This window comes from Manihot esculenta, chromosome 5 (assembly GCF_001659605.2).
Source record: "Manihot esculenta cultivar AM560-2 chromosome 5, M.esculenta_v8, whole genome shotgun sequence".
Lineage (NCBI taxonomy): Eukaryota > Viridiplantae > Streptophyta > Magnoliopsida > Malpighiales > Euphorbiaceae > Manihot > Manihot esculenta.
Genome location: NC_035165.2, coordinates 24,584,060 through 24,596,588, shown reverse-complemented (window position 1 = coordinate 24,596,588; position 12,529 = coordinate 24,584,060). Strand labels below are relative to the sequence as shown.

At 43.6% G+C, this 12,529-nt stretch overlaps 1 protein-coding gene across 1 annotated transcript in view; it reads right to left on the bottom strand.

The window, feature by feature from the left end:
* LOC110615716 overlaps positions 1-11,513 on the bottom strand; it is a 44,628-nt gene extending 33,115 nt beyond the window's left edge. Inside the window, exon 1 of the mRNA XM_043956804.1 lies at positions 11,368-11,513. Within this exon, the coding sequence (XP_043812739.1) occupies positions 11,368-11,513 (146 nt within the window). The remainder of the gene's footprint in view (positions 1-11,367) is intronic.
* Positions 11,514-12,529: the final 1,016 nt, after the last annotated feature.

Sequence of the window (12,529 nt, the reverse complement as noted above, 5' to 3'; positions counted from 1 at the left end):
GATGTAGGGTCCTGTCTATATGATGATATGATATGCCATGATGATATGCATGTGCATAAATGCCATGATGTGATGCTATGTATGTGATGAGGGTTCATGTGTTTCCACATGAACCATATGATGCTAATGATTGTTTATACTATGTGCTGTTTTTCAGAAGATAGAATGAGAGGAACTCGTCGATCTGCACGATTGACTGGAGTGCCACCTCAGGACGAGGGCGCTGATGCCCGTCCTCCAGCATTGCCTAGGGCAATGTCCAGTAGGTCCAACAGAGACAGAGTAGCTAGAGACCCTAGAAGGTCTTTGGATCTGGGTAGAAGCAGATCAGTAAGGGGAACAGTGCAGGGAGGAATGTCTGAGGATATGGAAGTAGATCAGAGGAGGGATGGCAGTCTCGGTGTGAGCATGCCGGAAGAGGGCATGGGAGAATCAGAAGGAAGCACTCAGGCCTCGAGTTATGTCCAGCCACATCACTACCCACCCTATTCACACCATCCAGGGTATTCGATGGGAGGTACATCGGATTACCCCAGTTTTAGCCCTTACCCTCCACATATGCCATACCCACCTTACTACCCACCATACTCTCAGTACCCCATATACCCACCTCCACCTCCCTATACCAGTACAGCAAACCCTACCCCAGGGGATGTTGTACCTCCACCACCACCAGTACCTACTGTCCCGGAAACACAAGTACCCAAACCTACCTCATCTGGAGGGAGCAAGGTCAAGATGACCGATTATATGAAGCTGGGTGCTCCCCAGTTTGAAACCGGTGATGATCCGTTCGTGTATTTGGAGCGGGTCAAGGCAATTACAGATGAGATAGGGGCTGATGACAGTAGAGCCATTCAGATGGCCGGGTTCACGTTTAAGTGCAAGAAGGCACGGGAGTGGTTCAAGAATTATGTGAACCCGAGAGTGGACAGCATGAATTGGGAAGAGTTTGCAAACAAGTTTGCAGGATGGGCTTTCCCTGATAGTTCAAGGGAATTGAAGATGATAGAATTCGAGCAGTTGAGGCAAACTGATGACATGAGTATAGATGAGTACACAGACAGGTTCCTGGAGTTGTTGCCATATGCTGGGCTGAATTTGGACACAGATCAAAAGAAGTCAAGGAGATATATTATGAGGCTGCACTCCAGGTATTCCTCTTTGGTACAGTCAGCAGAGAGGGAGAGTTTCCATGCCATAGTGGATATGGCTAGGAGAATGGAGGCTAGTGCTATCGTTGAGGGGAAGATAAAACAGTCAGTGGCACAGTCTTCTGGTTCCAAGACCCCAGGTGGGGAAAGGTTAGACTCTTCTTCTCTGAGTGCAGCAGTTGCAGGCAGTAAGAAGTGGGACAGAGGCCACAGAAAATCTAAGAAGAATAAGTTCTGGAACAATATCAAGTCAGGTCTGGGTTTAGGCAGTGGCTCAAGCTCTGGCGCAGAGGTTACAGCATGTATGAGATGTGGGAGACCACACAAGGGAGTATGTCTGGCAGGGACAAACACATGTTTCAGGTGCGGACAAGCGGGTCATTTGGCTCGAGATTGTCCTAGAGCAGCCTTTGCAGCACCGTCTCAGCAGACAGCCTCCGGCAGTGTGGTACAGCCAGTAGCTCCAGCCGCAACACAGGCCAGTGGCAGGGGCAGAGGGAGAGGGTCAGCCTCTTCATCAGCAGGATACAGAGGTGAAGGTCCATCAGCTCCGGCACGGATCTTCACTATGACTCAGCAGGAGGCCAGCACATCCAACACCGTGGTGGCAGGTAATCTCATCATTGGTTGTTCTGATGTGTATGCCTTAATGGACCCGGATGCATCTCATTCTTTTGTTGCTCCGAGAGTCGTGGAGAGGGTAGGATTGATGGTCTCTGGGTTAGAGTGTCCCCTATGGGTCAGTGGACCCAAGTGTGACCCGTCAGTGGCAGAGGCAGTCTGCCAATGTAGTCCAGTTTTCATAGAGGGAAGATGCCTTTCCGCAGACCTCGTGGTTCTAGATTTGACAGATTTTGACGTCATTCTAGGGATGGATTGGTTATCGACCCATGGTGCTACCTTGGACTGTAGAGACAAGGTAGTCAGATTCAGAGATCAGGATGGGTCAGAGGTCGTCTTCAGAGGAGACAAGAGGGGTACACCTAGAGGTCTGATCTCAGCTCTTCAGGCTCGTAGGTTGCTTAGGAGGGGATGTCAGGGGTTTCTAGCTCATGTGAGGGAGTTAGATAGTCATGTCAGAGAGCCCGCCTCAGTGCCTGTGGTGAGTGAGTTCTTAGATGTTTTCCCAGACGAGCTGCCAGGGTTACCACCTGCTAGGGAGATAGAGTTCGAGATTGAGTTAATGCCTGGTACCAGACCGATCTCTATCCCTCCCTACAGGATGGCACCAGCTGAATTGAAAGAATTGAAGGAACAGTTGCAAGAGTTGGTAGATAAGGGTTTCATCCGACCGAGTACTTCACCTTGGGGTGCTCCGGTTTTGTTTGTGAGGAAGAAGGATGGATCCCTCAGACTTTGTATCGACTACAGACAGTTGAACAAGGTCACTACCAAGAACAAGTACCCTTTGCCGAGGATCGACGATCTATTCGACCAGCTAGCAGGAGCAGGTTGTTTCTCCAAAATAGATCTGAGATCAGGGTACCATCAGTTGAGGATAAGGAATGAAGATGTACCGAAGACAGCTTTCAGGACCAGGTATGGGCACTATGAGTTCCTTGTGATGCCGTTTGGGTTGACCAACGCCCCTGCAGCATTCATGGACCTCATGAACAGAGTATTCAGTCAGTATCTGGATCACTTCGTTATTGTCTTCATAGATGATATCTTAGTGTATTCCAGAAATGCAGAAGAGCATGCCCTTCACCTGAGGACAGTTTTGCAGACCTTGAGAGAGCATGGCTTGTATGCCAAGTTCTCCAAGTGTGAGTTTTGGCTTAGGAGCATTTCATTCTTGGGGCACATTGTGTCAGATCAGGGTATTGAAGTAGACCCCAAGAAGGTAGAGGCTGTAGCTAACTGGCCTAGACCCACCACAGTGACCGAGATCAAGAGTTTTCTGGGTTTAGCAGGTTACTACAGGAGGTTCGTTCAGGACTTCTCAAAGATTGCTGCTCCTATGACCAAATTGACAAAGAAGAATCAGAAGTTCATATGGACCGATCAGTGTGAGGAAAGCTTTGAGGAGCTTAAGAGGAGGTTGACTTCAGCACCGGTGTTAGCTCTGCCAAAAAGTGATGATGACTTCTCAGTATATTGTGATGCGTCCCGTGTGGGACTGGGTTGTGTGCTAATGCAAAATGAGAGGGTGATCGCTTATGCTTCTAGGCAGCTGAAGAAGCATGAGCTGAATTACCCCACACATGACCTAGAGATGGCAGCAGTGATCTTTGCACTCAAGATGTGGAGGCATTACCTTTATGGGGTAAAGTGTGAGATCTTCACAGATCATAAGAGCCTGCAGTACATCCTGAGTCAGAGAGAACTGAACTTGAGGCAGAGGAGATGGGTAGAGCTGTTGAGTGACTATGATTGCAAGATTCAGTACCATCCGGGTAAGGCGAATGTTGTGGCAGACGCCCTAAGCCGGAAATCACTCGGCAGTCTATCCCACATTTCAGCAGAGAGGAGGCCGGTGGTGAAGGAGTTCCACAGACTTATGAGTGAGGGATTACAGTTGGAGTTGTCTGGCACAGGTGCCTTAGTGGCTCAGATGAGAGTGACACCCGTGTTTCTGGAGCAGGTAGCTCAGAAACAGCATGAGGACCCAGAGTTGGTCAGGATAGCCAGAACGGTTCAGTCAGGCCAGAGTAATGAGTTCAAGTTTGATGATAAGGGGATCCTCCGCTACGGGAACAGATTATGTGTGCCAGATGACATTGGTCTGAAGGGAGATATTATGGGGGAAGCCCATAATACCAGGTATAGTGTTCACCCTGGAGCCACCAAGATGTATCAGGATCTGAAGAGAGTGTATTGGTGGCCAGCTATGAAGAAGGACGTGGCACTGTTCGTGTCAGCCTGCGATGTGTGTCAGAGGGTGAAACTAGAGCATCAGAAGCCGGCTGGAATGTTGAATCCACTACCGATTCCAGAGTGGAAATGGGAGAATATAGCTATGGACTTCGTAGTGGGGTTACCGGCGACGTCCAACAGATTGGACTCCATATGGGTGATTGTGGACAGACTCACCAAATCTGCTCACTTCATCCCTGTCAGGAGTGGTTACTCTGTGGACAAGTTGGCGCAGGTGTACGTAGATGAGATTGTCAGACTGCATAGGGTCCCGGTATCTATAGTGTCAGATAGAGGGCCCCAGTTCACCTCCAGGTTTTGGCGGAGTCTGCAGAACGCTATGGGTACCAGATTAGACTTCAGTACTGCCTTCCACCCACAGACGGACGGACAGTCAGAGAGGACCATCCAGACAATAGAGGATATGCTCAGAATGTGTGTGCTAGATTTTGGCGGTTCTTGGAGGCAGCATCTACCTTTGGTGGAGTTTGCCTACAATAACAGCTATCATGCTAGCATAGGGATGGCTCCATATGAAGCTTTGTATGGGAGGAAGTGCAGATCACCAATCTGCTGGGAGGAAGTAGGAGAGAGGACTCTTGCGGGTCCGGAGTTAGTAGAGCTTACCAGCAGGGTGGTACCCATAATCAGAGAGAGGATCAAGACTGCTGCTAGTCGGCAGAAGAGTTATGCAGATATCCGCAGAAGACAGCTAGAGTTTCAGGAGGGGGATTTGGTTTTGCTCAAGGTGTCTCCTATGAAAGGAGTGGTTCGGTTCGGGAAGAAGGGTAAGTTAGCTCCACGGTACATCGGTCCTTTCGAGGTGCTTCAGAGGGTCGGTAATGTGTCGTACAAGCTAGACTTGCCTGCTTCGATGGAGAGAATCCATCCGGTTTTCCATGTTTCTCTGTTACGGAAGTACGTGTCAGATCCGAGCAAGGTTCTTAGTGAGCCTGATGTAGAGATCCAAGAGGATCTCACCTATGTAGAGCAGCCAGTGCGGATTCTTGACACTCAGATCAGAAAGTTAAGAAACAAGGAAATCCCGATGGTGAAAGTCCTTTGGAACCACCACAATATTGAAGAATGCACTTGGGAGACACGGGAGTCCATGCTCCAGCAATACCCCCATCTGTTTTGAGGTGAGTGTTAGTTGTTCTACGTGTTGCATGTATGATATATTGTATGCTATGTTATATGTTATGAATGATGCCATGCTTTGTATGTTAGTTGAGGAACATTCGGGGACGAATGTTCTTAAGGGGGGGAGAATGTAATACCCGGCTAGACTCCGGTATCGGAATCCCTACCGTCCGGTGGGACCTCGGATGTCGGAGACCTCTAGAAGGGTAAAACTATGATTTTATGAAATGTTTTCATGTATTTCATGTTTTTAAGTAAGAAATTAAATGAGTTTTTGCATGAAAAATCTTTGGAGGAAAACCCAGGTTCGGCCGCCGAACTCCGAAGTTCGGCCGCCGAACATACATGCTTTCGGAGGGACTTTAGGCGCCCGAAAGTTTTGAGTGAGGGAAATGCAGGTTCGGCCGCCGAACTCCAAGTTCGGCCGCCGAACCTTGCATGCATGCGGAGGCACTTTCGGCCCCCGAACGTGGCCTGGCCAGCCACCTATAAAAGGGGCACTTAGCCGAAATGGGAGAGTTTTCTCCCATTTTCAGCCACAGCAAGCTTCCGACCTCCCTCTCCCAAATCTTGTGTTTTTCCTTCAATCCCCACCATTTTCTTTGAGTTTTAAGGTTCCACAAAGGTTTTTGAGTGTTTTTAAGCAAGTTTGGAGCTTGGAAGTCTTGGAGCTAAATCCCTCCATTTTCCGAGCTAGGGTCGTTCTTCCTCTCGATCTTCAAGAGGTAAGCTTCGATCTATGCTTCTTTTATGTTTTATGAAAGTTTTATGCAAGTTGATGGGGTAGAATGCATGTTTAGGCTTGTTGTTAGGTTTATGGGTTTATGCTGCGATTTGAACAATGTATGTTGGAAATGTGTTGTTTGAAGTGTTGTAGTTGGGGTATATTATAGTTTGAGACCCCTAGGTGTGATGTATGATGAGTATGCATGTGTAGAAACAAGTTTATGCATGTTTTGAGGCGTTTTGGAGGCTGTGGACACAAGGGAGCCGAGTTTCTGCCCTTCGGCAGAAACTCAGGTTCGGCCGCCGAAGTGACTTTCGGCCGCCGAACCCCCTTATGGAGGCAGTTTCGGCTGCCGAAGCCTGCCCCCGAAACTCAAGTTTCGCCTCTGTCTGGGAGGTTCGGCCGCCGAAAGTGCCACCGAACCTGCCTGACTTTCGGCTGCAGAGGGACTTTCGGCCGCCGAACCTGCCGCCGAAAGTGCCCTGTTCAGCCATTTCTTGCATGTTTTCATGTGATGTTTTCAGGATGTTTTAGGGGGTTTTTGGGGAGTATTTTAGAGTCATGTTCATGTATGTTTGGTGCCTCATTTGAGTCCACCTGTGTAGGTTCGGACCCGAGGAACCGAGACCCCCGGTTGTGAGATAGTCGTTCAGAGTTCGTTGCTAAAGCTTCAGTTACCAAGTGAGTGGAACAACCCCTTAAGCTTTAAAGTAAATGAATAAATGAATGAATCATAAAGCATTGCCCATGCATCATTATGCCATGAGATATATTAGGTTGTTTACATCAGAATTCACGAATATGTTGCATTGCATACTTTGTTGTTGATGTGGATGAATGTTGAATGATCCATTAGCCCTTGTATGTCATGATAGCCTATGTGAGTCCAGGTGTGCCTGCTACGGCTCTACGCCCCTGGCACTATGACTGATTATGGAAGTCCGGGTGTGCCTGCTACGGCTCTACGCCCCCGGCATGTATAAGTAAGAAAGATAGGGGCTAAATGGTGACAAGTTCATCCTTGTTGTGAAATGTTTGTGTTATGGCGCATACATGAAAGCATGAACAAGAAAAAGAAAGAAAAAGTTAAATGAATAATAATATACCTAAAAATGGAGGAATTAAAACAAATGTTTTTAGTTTCTGCTCACTGGGCTCTAGTAGCTCACCCCACTCCCTTTATTCCCAGAGTTGCAGGTACAGGATAGATCAAGAAGTCGGCTAGAGTGAAGTCAAGTCATGTATGTTGTAATAGATAGTAGTGGACATGAACATGATGTAATGAGTATTTATGACCATGTAATGTAATGAATGATTTGATGATGTATTGAGGATTATAGTAGTGCTTGACCTAGAGGTGTGTGAATCCCCACTATGTACAGAGTGTTTAATGAGTAATGATGTTAATGACCATGATTATCCAAGCTGATATGTATGATGATGATACCCCATTGGAGTATTTGATGAGGACTCCAGTGTGGGGTTTATGTATGATTTTGTGCATGCACAGGTTTCGCTTGGATAAGAGAAAAGAAAAATTTTTACAGATCATGTATATGTTGTTATGTATGGGATTCCACAGGTTTACAGGAGGTATGTAGGCTTGCTACGGGTCCCGGCGGCCTTAAACCGATCTGGATCCTAGCGCCGGTAACGGGTCGGTTTTTCGGGTCGTTACAGAAGACGCTTCTCACCACCATATCTCTCCTTAATCATAAACCAATTAAGGAACGTCCTCTAATTAATCACTAATCAACAAGTTGCCAAGGAACGTCCTTGGGCCTTAGGCGTCAAAACAACTGTCAATTGCATTAAGAAATAGAGAGATCTAATCCTAGCTACCCAAACGCATGGTGATATTGCTAGATTATACAACTTCCTTAGTTTTTACACCAAGTGTTCTTGTGTTTGAACAATCCAAGCAATTACGGACTCAAAATTATTCAAAATAATAATATATTACCTTGCAATCAAGAATCAAGTGGCCACATTGATCATAATAACAAAGCAATAATGGAATCAAGCATGAAATTGCACAAATATTGAATAACCAAAAGATAAACAACTTATGTTTAGATCTCACAATCCATAAAACAACCAAAGTATCACCTAATCTTCAACTAGAATAAAAGGTTTCAGCCACTCATGGCTGAACCAAAACCAAAAACAAGAAAGGGAGAAGGAGAGATGGTGCCACTTGCAATCCCATATGTGTATCCAAGGGAGAGTAGAAAAAGTATGGGGAGGCTCCTTATGTGTCTTTTTATAGTTGAAAGTGTTGCCCTAGGTCCTTACTTGCTGCCCAAGTTGTTAAGTTGCTGCCCAAGAGCAGCCCATGCCGCCCATATCTTGCACATTAATGAGGTGGAGCCTCCTTTTGAATTTTGAATGTGTAAGACTTGAGGTGGCATGTGTGACTTCTTTGCCTTCTTTGACAAGCTGAATTTGAATTTCAAATTTGAATGTGCATCTTCTAAAGATTTGGCTTCTTCAATAAGGAAAAGGATTCTTGAAGATCTTGAATTTCAAACTGCTTTGTAGACTGCACTTTCCTTTTTTGTCACTTTCCTTATTTAGCACTTTCCTTAATGAGCTGAATCTTGATTTTGAATTTTGAATTCTCTTAAGGATTTGAAATTTGAATTTCAAATTACTTTCCTTATTTGGCTCTTTTCAAGTTGCATTTGGGATGCTTGCTCTCCTTTGCTCCATTTTAGGCAGTTTTAGAGGCATTTTCACCAAATTGTCTCTTTACACCATTTTCTGCAGAATAAGATTAAAATTACAAAATTAGACAGAGAAAGTGTAAATTAACATCAATAACATCATGATAATATGGTCTAAATTATGCTCTATGACCTTCCGTAAAAAATAACTGTTTGGTCAAAGAGTCAAAGGTAAGAGGTAAAATTTTTTACCAAAAATGCCCTTAATGAAATTATTAAAACCCCTTTCAATGTCCATCCTTTCTCTCCCTTGTGATGCTTGGATTCTCCAAGAGACAGAGAAAGAGAAGAATAAGAAGAAGAAATTGCTCAAATTCTTTCAAAGAAGAAGACCCTTTTTTTCTCATCATGCTGGAGTAGTGGAGGCTAATAGAAGAAGTGGGAAATAAGAGTAGGGTTTTTTCTTCTTGAGTGAAGCCATGTTCTTCTTCTCTTAACTTTCCTCTTTGTTTTTCTTTCTTTTTTTTCTTGTCCTTGATGCTGTTATGTTTGAATTGGGTGGTGCGATTGGTGAATGGTAAAAGAAGAATCGATGATTATGAAAGTGAGGGACTAATGATGAGAGGAAGAAGGTAGAGGACATGATGATTGTTGCAGGGAAACCTCACAGCAGCAGATGGGCCGAGATTAAGATCCAAAGGCGAGGTGGATTCCATAATCCGACCAGGCACCTCTCGGCTCGATGGAGAAGGATGGAGGAGCCTTGAAAATGTGGGGTATGTAAAGGAAGTCGGAGAAATGAAGAGAAAAGAAGAGGGGTGGATTGAGAGGAAGGAGAAGAAAGAGAGATGCGCGGAGAGGATAAAAGAACTAGAGAAGATATGAGGGAGAAGAAGGATGGAGGGAAGAAACATAGAAGATATTTGGGAGAAAAAGGATAGAGGGAAGAAACAGAGAAGATACGAGGGAGAAGAAGAATGAAGGGATTTCACCTCAATTTTATTAAGGGCATTTTTGATAAAAAATTTCACCTCTCACCTTTGACTCTTTGACCAAACAACTATTTTTTACAAAAGGACTACGAATTCGAACGGAGAAGAAAGTGATGGACTTCAGTGTTGAATCCTCAAAATAGAGGGAAAGAAGTGTTAATTACGTTAAATCTCAGGGACTAAAAAGTAATTTTCCCATAAATCTATCGTTTTTGACATCATATATAAAACAAACTAAACAATTTAATTATCATGCCATTCGAGCAAACTTATATCACATACAAAACATCAACTATGGCATATTCGACTTAAACGAAGAGCACATGTTGGCTCTGATACCACTGTTAGGAAACTCAGAGATTACTACAATTCAAAACACATAGCGGAAAATAAAAAATCTATGTTTTTCCTCCCAGAATCTAAGTGCTTCGTTTATTTCGAAAATAAGGATATGAGACTATTCTGTTAAACTCGACAAGAAGATAAAATTCCAGACTCAATGTGTTGCTTTTGAAACGAACACTCTCAATGGTATCCACACGAACATCTTTTATCCTTCTAGAGTACTAGCTCTCTCAAAGATAGATAAGCTATGTGTTTTTCCAATCTGCAGCTCAAAATGATTTTTCCAAAAAAATGGTACCCCACAATTCGCAGCATGAGTTTTATACGTTTTAAGTCTTTTAGTTTTTCCACAATTCTTTTCACAAAAGAGTCGTGTTTATCACCCACTATCACAATCTCGCAGATACTCAAATATCTTATGTGACAGTTTGTTTTGATAAAGAAAACTGAAAATCTTTTATCTGTAATAGTTACAGATAGACTGCAGATCTTTTAAATATTATTATCTTATAATAATAATTAATATTAATATTAATAACATCTTTATTATTATTAATTATACTAATGGGCTTTTAGCCCATTAATATAGCATATCAACGACGTTCTTTTGTATGTGACCCAATAAACCCAGTCCCTCCAGACCCATAAATCATAAGCGACCTCTAGTAAGACATTATGATTACCCAACTAATATGAGGATCGATAGTCCGATAAAGCCTAATAAATAGAACATATATTAATTTCTTTGTCATACGATATCTAGTTTGAACATAAGTCATGGTCAATGTCAAACTTATAATGTTCAAACTTGTGATTACTCGATCTCTAAGTAGACTGATAAAATCAAATGATATTGATCACACTATCAATTCATTTGAACACAGCCATGCATTTCTCAGTCTCACTTATCGAGGGGTCCAGAAGATATCTCTCTTAAAGAGAGGGATAAATTATATCTTGATTGTTCAATATCCTCTACATAATTTCTATTATGCTCAATCATAACCTTTATGATTGTCCGATTAAAAATAGTGTTTGGTTATGTCAAAACATAACAGTTCTTATGTTGGAAACTATGACAATCTCGAGTCAAAGGATTAAGACATAACTACTTTGAGATTTACTTATGACAATAACCCATGTAGTGATCTTAATGCAGGTCCATCCAATACTTTGTTCTCTAACAAGTATTTATGATTATTGAATCATATCAACATATACATAATTATCTCATGATTATCAATCAATAATCATACTAGTTATATTTTATTATTATCAACATAATAATAAGTAACCAGGGATGTTAATCATTATTATGTAACATGCACACAAATAATAATGATAATAAAGCCTCTTTTAATTAATAACTAAAATGACATACAAAAAGGTTCAAAATAACGGCATAGGGCAAATACACTAACAGACTCCACTATAGAGGCTCGCTAAGATGACTTGGCGACCTCCTCGCTTAACTCCCCAGTTGCCTGGTGAGGTATGTAACTTGCCCTTTAAGGTCAATTATATGCTCATGGGCTATAGCAGTAGCAAGTAGATTCTCATCCCGACGTGCTTCTTCAACACGGTGGTCCATGGAGCTCTGAAGAGATCGGTTCCGAACATCAATCTCCATGAACACGCCCAAGGACGGCCACAGAAAAGAATGATGTCAAAGAAACTTTAAATTTAGAGTATCGAAGAAAAAAGCAAGTAACTTACTATAAGAAGCATTTTCCTTAGACTGTCCCTAAGAGCCTCTATAGAGCGTGAGCTACAGGCAGATTCCTACTTAGTGGTGCAAGCCAAATTGCAGACAAATGCCAAGAAATGGGGGGTTAGAAATGTTTGGAACTCCCTCAAACACTTTACTGCATAGCATCCCGGTTATGGAGGCCGGTGTGGAGTCAACACCAACCTCAACACCATTCAGCAGCTCGTTGTCAAAGGCAGAAGACAGGTTCTCCACTGCGCTCTTTTCGTTATCGATAGAAGGGGAGGGGCCTACCTCCATATGTTCCGATGTCCTAGCACACTTGACAGCCCTACCCCTAATGACAATATCGCCTATAACCCTGATAAGAGAGACACTCAGAGTTGGAGATCTGGTGCCCTCCTTCGATTTGTCCTCTTGCGACTCGCTAACAATGATGGGCTCCTTAGGGACCTCCTTTGGGGCAGTAGGAGCCTTAGAGGAGGCCGACGTTTTAGGAGGAGCCGATGTCTGGGAGGGTGCAAAATGAGAACCTCCTGACACCGGCACCAAAGCCAATGAAGGTGCAGGAGTGTGAGTAGAAGGAAGAGCTGATGATGCTAGAGCCGCAGCATAAAAAACCTCCCTAACTACATCAAAGATAGATTTTTTGGCATGGAAAGCAGCCAAAGTGTCCTTTATGTTCTTCCAAGATAGGGGTCAAGTTCTTAGAGAGCTTGATTTTGTCCATCGGCATGTCGGAGGCTGAAAAAGAGAAATAAATTCAGTCAGGACTCAAAATGGCAAAAGAAAAACACAAGGGAAAACTTAAAGGTACCAACTTGTTGATAGTCCCGTAGGTTAGACGTGAACTTGCACTTCTCGACATCATATTTCTTCTTTACAGAGGTTAGTTGAAGAAGGCAGATGTGATCTATGAGGTTTAGCCTAGGGAATTC